At 41.9% G+C, this 14,549-nt stretch overlaps 1 protein-coding gene across 2 annotated transcripts in view; it reads left to right on the forward strand.

Moving 5' to 3' along the window:
• ROR1 (receptor tyrosine kinase like orphan receptor 1) overlaps positions 1-14,549 on the forward strand; it is a 388,377-nt gene that overhangs the window by 208,725 nt on the left and 165,103 nt on the right. For both annotated transcript variants that reach the window (XM_032494476.1, XM_032494474.1), the window contains exon 2: positions 12,530-12,601. In XM_032494476.1, coding sequence (XP_032350367.1) covers positions 12,530-12,601 — 72 coding nt within the window. The remainder of the gene's footprint in view (positions 1-12,529; positions 12,602-14,549) is intronic.

Raw genomic sequence — 14,549 nt, forward strand, 5'->3', positions numbered from 1 at the left:
CTTTTTAACAGTTGCATCGTGTTCCATGGTAAATCTGGGAGACGTCATCATTTATTTAACCGGTAGCTGGACAAAATAGGTTGTTTGCAAACTTTTTCTGTTATAAACAATACTGCATTGAAAATCTTGTATAAAAATCATGTCATATGTGATTGAGGACATCTGTTAAGATACATTCTTAAAAATGGAATTGCTGTTGACCCGGTATTTGCATTTTAAATTTTCATAGATATTGCCAAGTTGCACCAATTTATGCTCCTGCCTATCAGTATTAAGGGTCCTTGTTTCCTCACAGCCTTCTCAATATAATAAGATATCAAGCTCTTTTAAAATTTCTAATCTAACTGGTGGGAAATGACATTGCATTGACATTTTAATTTACATTTCTTATATTATCAGTGAGCTTAGTTATGTTTTCATGTATTTAATAACCACATATGTTTCCTTATTTGTAAATTGTCTGTCCTTTCCCTTTGCCCACTTATCTGTCACATTGTTGGATTATTTTCTTGCTTATTTGTAGGAGGTTTTGCTTACTGTATTATGATAGCTAGCCCTTTGCCTTTTGAGCTGCAAAATTTTTTCTTCCCAGCTTGTTTTTTTAATTTTCCCTTGTAGAATCTTTTAATGCAATCAAACCCACCATCTTTCTTTTCATGGCTTTTAGATTTTGTGTCAAACTTTTGAAAAGCCTTTTCCACTCCAAGATTGCTGAATACATTTCCCCACTTGCTTGATGGGGACCTTGAGGCAGCAAGTCAGGAAAAACAAAGGCAGCAGGGAAGGCTTGTGGGGAAGGCCTGCTGCAGAGGAAGGCCTTCTCGTGGCTGAGTCACAGCATGAGACCTCAACTGTGACCTCAGGGGGAGGCAGCAAAACAGAAGCCATCAGATTGCTTCCTTCTCCAGAGTGATTCCACCAGCCACAACAAATCCCCCCAAAATACCTTGGTCATCCCTGACTGAAAATGGATGCCCACATTCCATAGGGGGAAGTGCTACACCTTCTCTGAGCAAAGCATCTATTAACAACATTCTCTTATCAGACAGAGATCAAGTCACCCATCTCGGGAGGTGACACACATGAGCGGACAGGCCACCCCATCCATCATGTGCACAGTAGCGCTGGTCGTTCCTGTTCACTGCCAGTGACTAGAGAGGCCTCCTGAAATCCTGCTGTTTGACAGCTGTGGAGGAGGAAGAGCCCTCCCTTTTCACATAAGAAGGGCTCTTTGGCAAATCCAAAGTATGGTCTTACATTGGTGTGAAAAATTCCCATGCCTGCAGCCACGAATACCCAGGCTGCTTAAAGGCTGCAGGTAGGAGACTACATTTCAGATGCGGATATTGACAGCAGGGCACCAACTCCAACTGTTTCCGTCAAGTTGGAAAACCAAAACACACGTGGCAGATTGATGGTGGAAGAGAATGGTCAAAATTAACTATGTGTAAAATTACTTTTCTTTCTGATAAGAGAATGAAGAAGAGATATATTCCACAAGGGAATGACTACATCACCAACTTTGAATAGCAGTTGCTCTAAGTTGAGTCTGTGTTTATAGATGCATGAATATCATTCCTTTCAGATCATTGTTTGAAAGAGATCCTGTATTTTTGCATCTCTTCAATCTGATCAAATGAGCTGCCAATATGTGACCCTGTCAGATGAGGGTGGCTCACTCTGGTGGGCGGTTCTCCATCATGTGTCACAGCGAGGAAAGGAAGCTCCTCCCCAACGTGTCTCTTGCCTTGAGTTTCTTAAACTTATTTCTGAATGCACAAGAATATTTCAAACTTGGTCAATTTATTTAGTCGAAAGACTGTGAGTTTTGGAATCAGAAAGACTGGATTCAAATCCTGGCTTTTTCGCTCTGTGTCTTTAGACTAGTTCCTAATCTCATTGAGCCTTAAGTGTTCTCATCTGTAAATGGGTATCAGTTACCCACAAATAATGCAGCTAACAAACCACCCCAAAATTTAGTGACAAGAAACAACGGGCATTTATTTATCTGATGAGTCAGTGTGTTGGCTGGGTGGGCCTTTGGCCTGGACTGGGCCAAGCTGGTCTCAGCACATTTCGTTAGCCAAAGCAAGTCACGAAGGACTTGCCCAGGTTCAAGATGGGGAAGTAGACTACGTCTCTTCATGGGGAGAGATGCAAAAAGGTGTCGGTACAGGGAGGAAGGAATTGTGGCCATTTTGCTATCTACCATACTACCTTATCCAAAGAAATGTAATACCATATGGAGAGTGCAACTGTTGTATCACCTCTACATTCAGAAAACATTTGTTGAGTGCCTACTATGTGTACAATTCAACAGTTGATGCTGTGAATAACATAGAGGTAAATAAGACCTCATTTCCAGCCTCGAGAAGCATACAATCTTAGAAAGTATGCTGAAGCAATTATAGGTCACCTTACAAAGTATAAAATGTCTTCAGAGAGGAATTGATAAAACACTAGGGGGTCTCAGAAGAGGGAGAGATTAAACTAACAGGCTCTGGGAAGGGATTCTGGTCCCAACTTCTGCTTAACGTTTCCCTCTATTAAATTTTAATTATTGATCTCCTTAGGCCATCAATAATGACATAGTACAGGAAACCCCATCCAGACGGGCAAAGCATTTTAAACTGGAGCAATTTAAGGCAAATTATTATTTGAAAATTGCCAGCCTTCTAAATCCTACATGGCCAGGCTAACATGGCTGGAACAAAACCATCTTACTATCTTGCAGGGTAATAACAATTCTCCTAAATTTACCTCTCTGATTAAAATAATTTCCACTAATCTAGGCGTCCCTCAATCCCATTAACTTAAACACTTGGTTTCCAGGGACAAGCAGAAAATACAAATTATGCTTTCAATAGATTTTTTTTTTCTGAAAATAGTTTCTTTTTTAAATTTTTTATTGAACTGTAGTTGATTTACAATGTTAGTTTCATGTGTATAGCAAAGTGATTCAGTTATAGACATACATACATATATGTTTTGAGAATAGTTTTTAAAAAAATGTTTACTCCCCCCACTTGGGACCTTTGAAATGATTGAATTAACAGTGTGCTAGAGAGGATTAGGGAAAAACAAAAAAAAACCAAACTTTCACCAGCGGGGGAACGGAGACCCTGAGTGCAGCCCGGCTTGGGTGAAGGAAGACCACGCTTGCGTTCTCCTGCCACTTAATGACATGCCAGGGGACTTTAGGCAAGTTCTCTGGCCGAGTCTGGGTTTCTTCAACTCCAACCAGGGTATGATTATCTCGGGCCTTGATCCTTCCCATGTGGAGTCATGAGCTAATGTCTGTTCTGTGTACGGGCTTTCTTGAAAGGAAAAGTGCTACCTAAATACAAGGTACTTGTATTCCTGTGAGGTGCTTGGAATCTTAATAGCTTTTTCAACTGCATCCAAAGTGGGCTTCTCTTTGTAAATGCTTTAAGTGGCTGAGAATCAAAGCTGAAAAGGGTTTTGTTTCTCCCTCTTCCATGCCTCGTGTAGGAGGGCTGTGCATTTCTAGAGTGCACCCCGTTTGCTTATGTGGTGGAGAGCTCCCCAAACATAAAATCCCCAGCCTTTGAAATCCTATGTCATGTAGATACTGGTTGAGACAAAACTGCCCTGCTCTTTACAGAATGATAATTTTCCTCCTAAGAGTCTAATTGGCTAAATTGTTGGCCAATCAGTTAAGAGGACCTTCTAGTTAAATATACTTTGCTTTGAAAGATGTTCAATGGTACTGATTTTGTTCTTGGTTAATATTCATCAGGCTGTCTCAATATTGAGATTGCTGACTACTTTGGGATTTTTATGACAAAAACAAGAGTTAAGATGTAGTCTGCCAACTCCTCTCCCCTAGGTTCTTTAATTAACTGAGAAGTTTGATGTAACTTAAGCCTTTTTGTGTTGTTTGGGTGTTTTGTTTGTTTGTTTGTTTGTTTTTACAGGCATATCATTATTTGAGTTTCCCTAAACTGGTGGGTTGTAGAGAACCAGTGCTCGGCCAGTTAATAAGACCCACCTAGGGAGACTGGGTAGTTTAGGGGTAGGGGTCCAAGAATCTGTATGTGTTTACCATGCTCCCCAGCTGGGTTTAGGAATCACTGCATTAAATACCTTTGAAATTGTATCCATGGTAAGTGAAAAAGCCTTTACCAGTTAGTGACAGCTGCTACTTTGCTGGGCACTGAACTCATCCCCAAATATTCTCCTAGTTAATCCTCATCACAGTCCTGCCAGTGCATTACTATTAAGCCCATTTTATGAATGAGAAACTGAGGCTTAGAGGTATGAAGTAATTTGTCCAAGGTCACAAGCTAGTATGTGTCAGACCTAGGATTTGAACAAGTCTGACTCTAAAGTCAGCAAAACACCTTTTGTCCCTCCTCTATGCTGCTTCTCATCTAGAATGTTCCAGGAACCTTTTAGAAACCAGGTAGGACACAAAGGAAGCATGAGACATGATTCTTGCCCTCAAGAAATTTACTATGTAATCAGAATGAAAGGAAGAACACTTTCTTCCTGATGGCCAAAGGACACATGGGCCATAGGATTAAGTGCAAACTGTAAAGTAGAAAATTACAGTAACTCCAGTTTTTTTTTTTTCTTGTCTTTTCAATAGAATACTGAATATCACGAATTAGCAGGTTTGTTTTGTTTTCCTATTGAACTGCATGTTATTTTGCTGTGATTTAAACATAGACTGAAACAGAGGCATCCTATTTGAGGTTCAACTGTGAGAAAGATTTTGTTGATGTCAGCACTATGCTATTTCAAGAAGATGAAATTTGTGCATCAAATATTCTGTTTTATTTATTCTATTTTTTTTTTCCATTGGCTTGGCTAAAGCAGAAGTTATTTATCTTTGCATGGAATCATGTTGAATGGACAATTATTTTCTCCCTTTCCTGAGCCGAGGGTAAAGTAGAAAAAGTAAAAGGACCTGGAAATTTAGAACCTCTTAGACAGGTTACACTAACCCTCCATTCCTAGCAGATATTTACATTGCTAAGGAGATAAAGGCACAAAAGACCTAGTCCTGGTTGAAGAATCGATTTAGGAAGTGTACAGGGCTGGAGCTAAATTGCTAAATCTGGAAGAGGCATTCCCTGCTTCTAACAGAAGACTCATTTTAGTAGCCAAGTTCTGCAGGCAGGGGCAGTTCTGTGATAATGTGGAGCGAAGACTTACCCACTGTAGAGTTCTCAGTCTTTGTTCACTTTTTGCAAGTCTTAACCAAGACTTTCATTTGTTTTGCAAGAGTCAAGAATAAACTCTCAGACTGTCATGGAATTGCAGCTAGGGAAGCATCATTCTTGGATCTCTTGTTTCTTTTGAGAGGCGAGTGACTTTGAATTGGCCAGGGGCAATTACAGTGTAATAGACTTTTATTATAAAATGGATTTTAGAATATGAAATGAAAGTGTGCATGGGCCATACAAAGGGGGAAATTAAATGGCAACCCCCTGAAGACAAAGACAGATGAGACAGCAGGATGAGTAAGAAGGAAAAATTATCGGGGGGGGGGCACTTTTGAGGGAACAAGTGTCTTAAGGAAGAGCAGTCAAGTGGAAACCAGAAGAAAGAGTGAAGTTTGTTGATGTCATTGGCAATTAAGGGTGTCTGCATCACCCAAAAGGAAATGCAATAAAACCTGTGTAGGGAGATAAGACCAATTTCTGAACTAAGCATTTGTCAGCTTGCCTCCTCCTTTTTTCACTGTGTCTTTTGCCAACTTGTTCTGAAGCTGGAAATAAACTAGTTATTTTATTGCAGTGAGCATCCATTGAGTCTAGTGGCACCATGGGTGAACGAGAAAGTGCTAACTTTGGGTCCATTCATTTGAACTTCTCCTTGGGAAAGATCAAGGTTTGAGCCGTTTGGAAATCTCTCTTTAGACTTTGCACTGGCCCTAAGAAGATCTTGCCTCCCCAGTAATTAGCTGAGATGTTGTTTCCTTTTTGTCTTTAAAGGAAGAAAGAACCTGGAGACCCCTGGATTTGGAAATTACTATTTGTTTCCCTTCTGGAGAAATTTGCTCCTGTATAATTGAGTATGACCATTATTGACTCATTTGCACTGCCCGTTAGTGTGCCGTAGTATTTCTAATACACAGGCCCCCCTCTCAGACTGAAACAGTCTTACCCATCCTTTGCGGTTCCCCTCCCCAAACTGGAGGTTGTACTTCCCCAGTGCTGCCTTGGAACCCTCTGTTTACCTCTTGTACCTCTTATCACAGATTTATGTTTATAGTCAAGGCTGATTTAACGTATTTTCTATTTTGTTTGCTTATTATTGCTTCTTGTATACAACTCTTTCCATGTACTGTTCTCATCCTTTTTGGCACCTGAGAATGTCCTTTTCTTTCAGTCTCAGCTATGCATCATACTTTTCTCTTGTGGTATTTACTTCAGTACTCTTGGTGTTTTTAGCCTGTTGGGGCGACGTGGGAGGAATGACTTGTGGGAAGGGGAGACCATTTCTGTCAGTTTCTATCGTTGCCCTGGGACACTGTTTATAACTGTGTTCCTGTACTCCTTTCGCACTAGACTGTAAGTTCTTGAAAAATGTTAGGGACCAGGTCACGTTTTTTTCATCCCAGTTCTCATACCTAAAAAGTGGTAATATATGTGTATGTTGAATGAATGAATGGATGAATGAGTGAGTGAATTTCTAGAGTTCCACAGAAGAGAGCTCAAGTAGAAGAATTTTTAAGTAAGATCGTTTTCGAGACTACTTTTATTAATTTTAAAGACGTGTGTCATTGTGGTGCTTTGTGTAGCATAATTCCTTTATATACAAGAGCTGTGTGTGATCCATAATATTAACTCAACAGATTTAAAGCAACAGATTAAACAACAGATTCGAAAGGGAAAAAAAGACATTTAAGTGTGATTCAAGAAGTATTTCCTTTCCTCCCTTTGTGTCCCCTGCCATCTTTCTGGGGTTTAGAATCAGGGAGCCGAGCATTGATGTGGGAGGAGTGTGGCCTCTGGTACTGGTTCTCACACTCTGTTCTGCCGAGCTTAGAGTTCACAGGGGTCTTCTGGGGCTGAAGGTGGCTTAAGCTGGAGAGAAGTGAGTACATCTTTCAGCACCACACCCCCTCCTGCCCCCTTCTCCCCCCTGCCCCCTTTTGTCACAGCTGGAGACACTGGCTCTGCTGTCAGACTGCCTGGGTTTGATCATAATTCCCAGCCCCACCCTAATAAGCTGATTAGGCAAGTGCCTTAATGTCTCTGTCTCAGGCTCTTCAGTCTCAGAGTGGAGTTAACAATGGTGCCTACCTTGGAGATTTGTTGAGATCTCTGAGAGTCAGCCTCTCTGACATTGAGGAAGCCTGGACAACTATTTATTTTATTTTATTGCAATTCCTTTTGTATAAAAATATGAATAATACCACAAACTTTGATACATTTTAAATTTCCCTTCAACAAATTAATGGCTTTGCCACAGGTACAGTAATTGTGCTATTTACAAAGTCATTATGGGTTTTGTTTTTAAAAAATATGATTTCATAGTGTGGTGTAGATGGTGTGGTTGAGTGTTTGACCAGAGTGTAAGGCTGCAGGACTGTGCCCTCTCCTTTCTTTGTGACTATACGGATGACTTACTTTAATGATTACATCAGAAATCTGAATTTGAGGTCACTGAGGATTAGGTCCTTGGAGCCACTGAGCATCATTCTCCACTCCTGGCTGTCCCACAAGAGCTGAGAGAGGCTCTACCTCCCCTCTCCTCAGTAAAAAAGCTGAGTCCCCAGAGTGGAGCGGCCTCTCATTCAGGACCCTAGATGTGCGATGATTGTGAACCCGAGGCCCGAGCAATGCCCGGGCTGATTACCCCCAGCGCTGTTGGGGAAGGTGGCCAACCTGCCCTTCTAAGGAGAGCAGACTGTTACTTTCCCGAACAGTTACTGTTGGTGAAGGTGACTTACCTGGCTCTGGGCTTCTCCTCCCCTGAGGCACTGGAGGGAGGAAGGAACTAAGGCTAAGAGCCTTGTGTCTAAAATGACACTGCAGACCAGAGGACTCGAAGCTGTCAGACCCGCCGTCTCCCCTACTTTTTCTTCCCCCAAATGGTCACAAGCAGAAACCTTCTTTGACCACAGAAGAAACTGTGCCCCTTTTGTGGGACTGACCCTGGCTGTTTGGAAATTCCCCAGCATCTCTCTGAACTCAGCCCATAAGGATGCATATCACCTGTTTGGGACACAGACAGAGGAAGATGGAGCTCAGTGAGGAGGCAGTGTGCATTTATTTTAAGGCCTGGCTCCAGCTTAGAACTGTGATTTTGGCCAAGTCACTGCTGTGGGCCTGACTTTCTTCATCTGTAAAATGAGGAAACTGTACCAGATAAGAGGATTTAAAATGTTTTATTCAAAGCATCGGCACCTTTTCCACAACACTTGACTATGTAAAACAGAGATGTAGACTTGTTCCTGTTCAAGGAGGATCTAGAGCCTGGCCCTCTTGTCCTCTGTACCCCCAAATCCTCCAGTGTCCCCCTGTAAAGATACCTCCAGAAATCCTTAGGCTTGAGTCCTGAGCTACTGGAACTTGTAAGGAATTAGAATACTGAAAATAACATCACATGACACATCTATTTTATATCTAAAGAGAAGAGGATCCACATACAGATTGCCACATTACAGCATGCACCCTTTTTTTAAAAGGTTGTAAATTTGTTAACTCTGGGGTGGGGAAAGCCCCTGAGTGGCTATTAAAGTGTGATCCACAAGAGGCCAAAAAAAAAAAAGCCAACAACCAAAAAAACATAGCTTGATAAATAAGTCATGGGCCTCTAAGGCCCTCCCAGATATAACTTCGGAGGACTTAGTGACACTGGTCATGAAAGGCACTGGAGTAGGCACTGTTCCTTCACACTTGGCCTTTGTGACCGCTAGGCTGGCCACTGGTCTTGTGAGAATGCCGGTCTGAGCCTGTGTAACCTCAACTTAACACGGGATCAGGATACAGGATGTGTCGTGGCCCGGTGCTTCTTAGAAGAGCCTCTGCATCCTATGAACATTGGGGTGCTACCAGCCAACGGCTGAGATGAACCAGTAATCCCTTTGGAGATCACAGGCTTTTATCAATGAGGAGGATTCAAGGCTTTTTTTTTTTTTTTTTTTTTTTTTCCCTGCAAATAACACTCCCACTGTTCAGGCTTAAATACCAAAACCTTATGGTTTGCAGAATCAGTGCCAAAGAGTCAATCATTGGTGAAACTGCAAAGATAATGGCTCCTATTGATCAAGTTGGGAGAAGAATGGCTTGCCCTCCTGCAGAGGTCAGGAAAGATAAGGGCTAGAGTTTTCTAAAACGTGCTTAATTTGCCTAAATTGGATAAAACCACATAAAAACACTTACGTTCTTAGAGAACTGGCGACCAATTCAGGAAAACCTTGCAAAATGACAAGATTGGCTGGGATTAGTGAGGAATGTAAAATAGAGTCTTTCTAAATGCTTGGCAAATGTGTTATTTCAAACTTAGACAGTGACATAGCCATGGGAGTATGTCCGTGTGAAGGATGGCTTCCATCTGCCTTGCTAGACAGAGGAGAAGACATGAAAGATCTTGAGTGTCCATTCTATGCTGGGCACTCTTTTGGGTGCAGAATCCTTTCCATTACCTGATTTAGTCCTTGCCATATTCCTGTGAGATGGCTTCTAATGCCCCCATTTTACAGATGAGAAAATAGTGGTCAAAAGATGTTAAGTAACTTGCTCATGATCACAAAATTAGTAAGTGGCAGAAATTAGTGTTTTATGTAGTTGTGAATTTCTATTAATAGTCTGTCTCCTTTGGCACTTACAAATTTATCATTACCACAGTAATTTTACACAAAGAGGCTGCTAGTCTGCTATTAAATATCTCATCTTTTTGCCATACTGAAGAGAAAAAGAGAGGTGCTGACTCCATTAGTGGAGACCTCACAGGACCAAAACTGATGGTCTTGTCTCTCTAAAGCTGCTGCTGACCCTGGAATTGGCACTCAACTTGAGATATGTTGAATTTTTCTCCCTTAAAATTCAGCCTTCCTTTTGGGAGGTGCAGGGGGAAGCTTATTAAACCTCATTTTTGTGAGGGGCAATTACAAACATTAAACTTTTCGCATTAAGTAATGAGCTTTTTTTAAAAAAAATATGGCCTTGGAAGATATTTTTCAGGGAGATTATTCATACTTAACAATATTTTATCTGTCTTTATTATCATTTTATCTGAAAAGCTGAATATGTGATTATCTAAAGGAATAGATCTTGAGGCTGAGAACAAAATTCCTCAGAGTCATCACGATCACTTAATGAGGTTCTGAATTGAAATTATCTCTGCTGTAGCCCAAGGACCGAGTGGTAATTAGTGTCCAAGGACACGTGGGGAACAAGTTCACTGTAGGCAGTTCCAAGAATCTGTTCATTTGTCATCAGTCCCAAATTATATTCAATCAGCAATTCAAATTCAGGCTAGAAAAACCAAGTGACATATAGCTAACTTTCTATAAAATTAACATGGTAAAATGAAACCTATGTTTCTGGCAATTTAGCTGTGAGCAGCAGTAAGATGAAGCTATGAAAATATTGAATGTAAATGCCTTCAAGATCTGTCTTAATCCCACCACTTCCCCACCCTTTGGTTCCTTGCCTGAGTTGCCACCATGGCTGCCATGCTTCTATTCCCAAGCTCCCCGAAGTCTGGATATTGGAGTGCCTGATGAGCCTTTTTATAAAGCGAACCACAGTAGTCCCTAATACTGCAAACAAGGGGCTTTTATTCAAGGAGCCAAAGTGGGTGGCAGCAGAATGGGGGTCAGAGTGGCGTTGCGGCTGGAATCACATGTGGAGAGCTCCAAAGTGTAGACAATTAGCACTTCCTGGTAAAATCACCTGCATGAAGTACCCATTCCTAGGACAAGCGGTTGATAGCAGGAGCACCGCCTTCTACTGTCGGTTTGTGTTAAGCGTTTTTCTTACTTGGGCAAACTTTTCTTTTTGGCTTAGCATTTTGGAATCCGATGTGCTGTAAGATCCCCACCACACTGCCCATCCGACTTCAGGTCCCCTTAAAAGAATCTGTGCTGTGGTTGGCTCATGATGTAGGAGGTGACTGGGGCCATTTGGGGTGGGGAGGTATGTGTGGTTTGTCTGCTTTCTTTCCCACCTGCTTTCTCTCCCACCTGGACAGGGGAGACGTAAGCCAAGGAAGTTTGCACAAACCAAACAACCCTTTTGTCTCTGCTGTGCGTGGCAGGTTGATTGTAGACAAACAAGCAGTGGCCTCTGCAAGGTCTCACTGGGTAAACATCCTGTCCTTGGCAAAGCTCCCCTGACGATGACATGTGGCTTCTATGGCCATGTGGCAGACGGTCCCCATCAGTAAACAAGGAAATGTAGAGAGTGTGCTTATCTAGGTGAAAAGGTGAAGCCAGAGAGAGGTAAGGTGAAAACTAGGAAGGTTTCACAGACTGGAGGGCTGGCCAGTGTGGGCTGCTGGGATGCGTGGGTGGCAGAGTCAGACAGACCTGGATTTGAATCCCAGTTCTTCCACTTACTAAAGTTTACCTGCATTCCAACTCAGATCCATTTTTAGCAGCTACCTAGAGGATTGTGTTGAAAAGGCTATAAGGCAGATCCCAGGTTTAATAGGCAAAAGGGCCATAATTGATGACTGATGTCTGAAGGAAGGGGAAGTGACAGCCTGAGTACCTTGGATCTAATGACTCAGGCTCTGGGCTCTCTGGGATCCTGCCCAGCACTAAAGTTCTGTAATACTGTGTGTGTATGTGTGTGTGTGTGTCTGCGTGTAGACATGGCCTAAGGGGAGAGTCATGCAATCCTACTAGAATGTGCTAATAGGGTGGTGTCACAGCTTAAATCTTCAAAAACAAAAACATCATTTGTATAGTACAGTATCTTATTGAAGAGTTTTTAAATTTTCCGAGTGCCTCATGTCCTTTAGATGATTGATTTCCATGTTTGCTTTATGGTGGTTTTGAAATTATCTTTTAATTTTATTACCACAAACGACTCTCCATATTCAAATACTGCACTTTCGTTTGTCTTGTCTTAAAGTTTCAATATAGAGAATTCGATTTCTGTTAATAGAAATGCTGTTGTTTCACAAGCACAAATGAAACCAGCAGCAGGAGCAACAACCTCTGGTTTCATGGGCAGACGTTTGACTATTATTTATCTAAGACTGGTCTAACGAAAAAAGGAAGAGCTTGTGTTGGATGATGTTTGGTCATTTCTGTTGGTTGGGTTTTTGGTCAATGAAATACTTAATTTTCAAGCCTGTGTTTAAAGGAAAAAAACCTTCGAATCTGGCCTACAGTGTGTTCCTCTGGACAGCCTCTGTGAGGCTGGCGCCTCTGCCTGGTGAGCGAAGCGGCCACTCCAGTTTAATAAGCCCTGGGACCGTGTGGTCTCACTCAGAAGGCAAAGCCTTTGGAAATCTCCTGTAATGCTTCTAACAGCCCATATGTTACCCTGTCTAATATTGCCCTTGTCTTTTTCCCCTCCCTTCTTTTTCTTTTCAGAAACAGAGTTGTCAGTCACTGCTGAGTTAGTGCCTACCTCATCCTGGAACATTTCAAGTGAGCTGGACAAAGGTACACAGTGGGGACCCACAGGGGAGGAGGCCAAGGAGGGGTGGCGTGAAATTCCATTTTTAATCCTGGCGTGGCTGTCTTTGAAATCAACTGCTTTTTAGATCACTGGAAGGAGGTGGGGGCCAAAATAAATTCCCTGCTTACTTTGTGATCATTTAACATTTAATTACTTGGAATTCTATTATTTTCTGAGAAGTCTTTTTCCCCCCTCTCTCTTTCCTTTCCCTCCTTCCTCTAAAACGTTCCACCTGGGAAAAGTGCTTCAAGATGTGAAAAAGGGTAGTTTCTGACCTTCCTGACACTGCATCTAGTGGATCTTATTTAGAGGATTTGATTCCGCCTGAGCCAGGGTTGATCATGAGCTGTTTGCTGGGTGACCTTTTACAGTCAGTATTTGATGTGCTTGCAGGGTTCAGGGCAGAGTATTTGGAATGTTTGTAATTGCCTGTGCATACAGATGGCAGCTTCCTGTGTGCACGTGGAGAACAGGTTCCCGCTATGAGGTTGTCGTAGTATTAATTAAGTCCCGCCGGATGCTGAGCACTGGCTACTCTCTAGAGATCCCCATCCTGGAATGATACATCAGGACACATTCAAAACCCCTGCAACTGGCTCAGCTTACCCTGTCAGCCTTTTTTCTCTTTAGTCCCCTTTCTGCCCTTTTAGGCATCTCCAGCCAAATTTCCATTTCATCTTATACTTCCTGTGCTTTTCTGCTTCTCTGCTTTTGTCTAAGCTGTTCTTTCTATCTGAATTGCCCTTCCTTCCCTGCCAGTGTCCATTCTCTCCCCTCTCTAGGGCAATAAATGACTTCTCCTTTAAATCTAAGCATACAGCCTGAATTAGCCATGGTCTCATCTAGTCCCTCGGCAGGAAAGGGGCCTTTCTGTATCTGAAACTCCCATAGTCTTTTTCTCTGGTTTTCTCTTAGCATTTTCTATGTTATAGCATGGTGACTTACATACCTGTGTATCTCGCCCCTGAAACTGGAAGTTCCTTGTAGGTAGGATGTCTGTTTTCTTTCTTTTTTTTTTTTTTTTTTCTTTTCCTATCTCTGTCAAAAAATCTGGTACAGGCTCTTGTTCATAGGAAATCCTCAATAAATATGTATGGAATGATGAGTCACGCTGTACCTAGAGCCACATGGATGGATGGGTCTCATCCATATATGTGTGTGCAAATACCCACGTTCAACAATCTTACTGAGTTTCTGCTTTCGTTCAGGCATGAGTCTAGGTTCTGGGATTATAGTGATAAAAGGAGCTCAGAAGTCATTGTCAAAAACTGCCTTTTATGATCAGCCCTCTTTTGTCCACTCATGTATTCACTGGAGGTGGATTTCCTCTTTGAGGAAAGACAACATTATAAAACAGCAATCTGCCAATTTACTTTGCTGGTTATGCTTTTGAGGCATTTTAGGGTGTCAGGATGCTGTGAGATATCTTTTCACCTTAAATCAAAAGACATTTGGGATCACTTTTTTATTGTCCAATTTGATCTGGACATTCTTTTCCTAGTTAAGGATTAAAACAGGGACTCTATGTTATTCCTCTCCATCTCCAGCTCCAAGCACAGTGCTTAGGAGGCAGTAGACTTTCAACAAATATTCCTGGATATTTTTAGTGGAAAAGAAGAAAAAAGCACAGTAAATGTTAACTCAGTGTCTACTCTGTGCCAAACACTGTGCCAGGGGCTTTCAAGTGTGTGAACTTAATTGGCAAGCTCCTTATGGCACTCACAGAAAAAAATTCCATCATTGTACACTATGTGCTGCTTGCTGATCAGGTTCCAGTTTTGGCTATAGAAGGACATCAGTATGCGCTAAAAAGGCAACAGATCCCCCAGTCAAGAACCAAGCCTGCCAGACTTTGAATTTCTAGCAGACCAGCACTATAGTTAGTAGCTGTTGCCCTTCAAGAAAGAAGTAGTGTCAATAGTCATGAACCTA

The sequence above is a fragment of the Camelus ferus genome, chromosome 13 (genome assembly GCF_009834535.1).
Source record: "Camelus ferus isolate YT-003-E chromosome 13, BCGSAC_Cfer_1.0, whole genome shotgun sequence".
Classification (NCBI taxonomy): Eukaryota; Metazoa; Chordata; class Mammalia; order Artiodactyla; family Camelidae; genus Camelus; species Camelus ferus.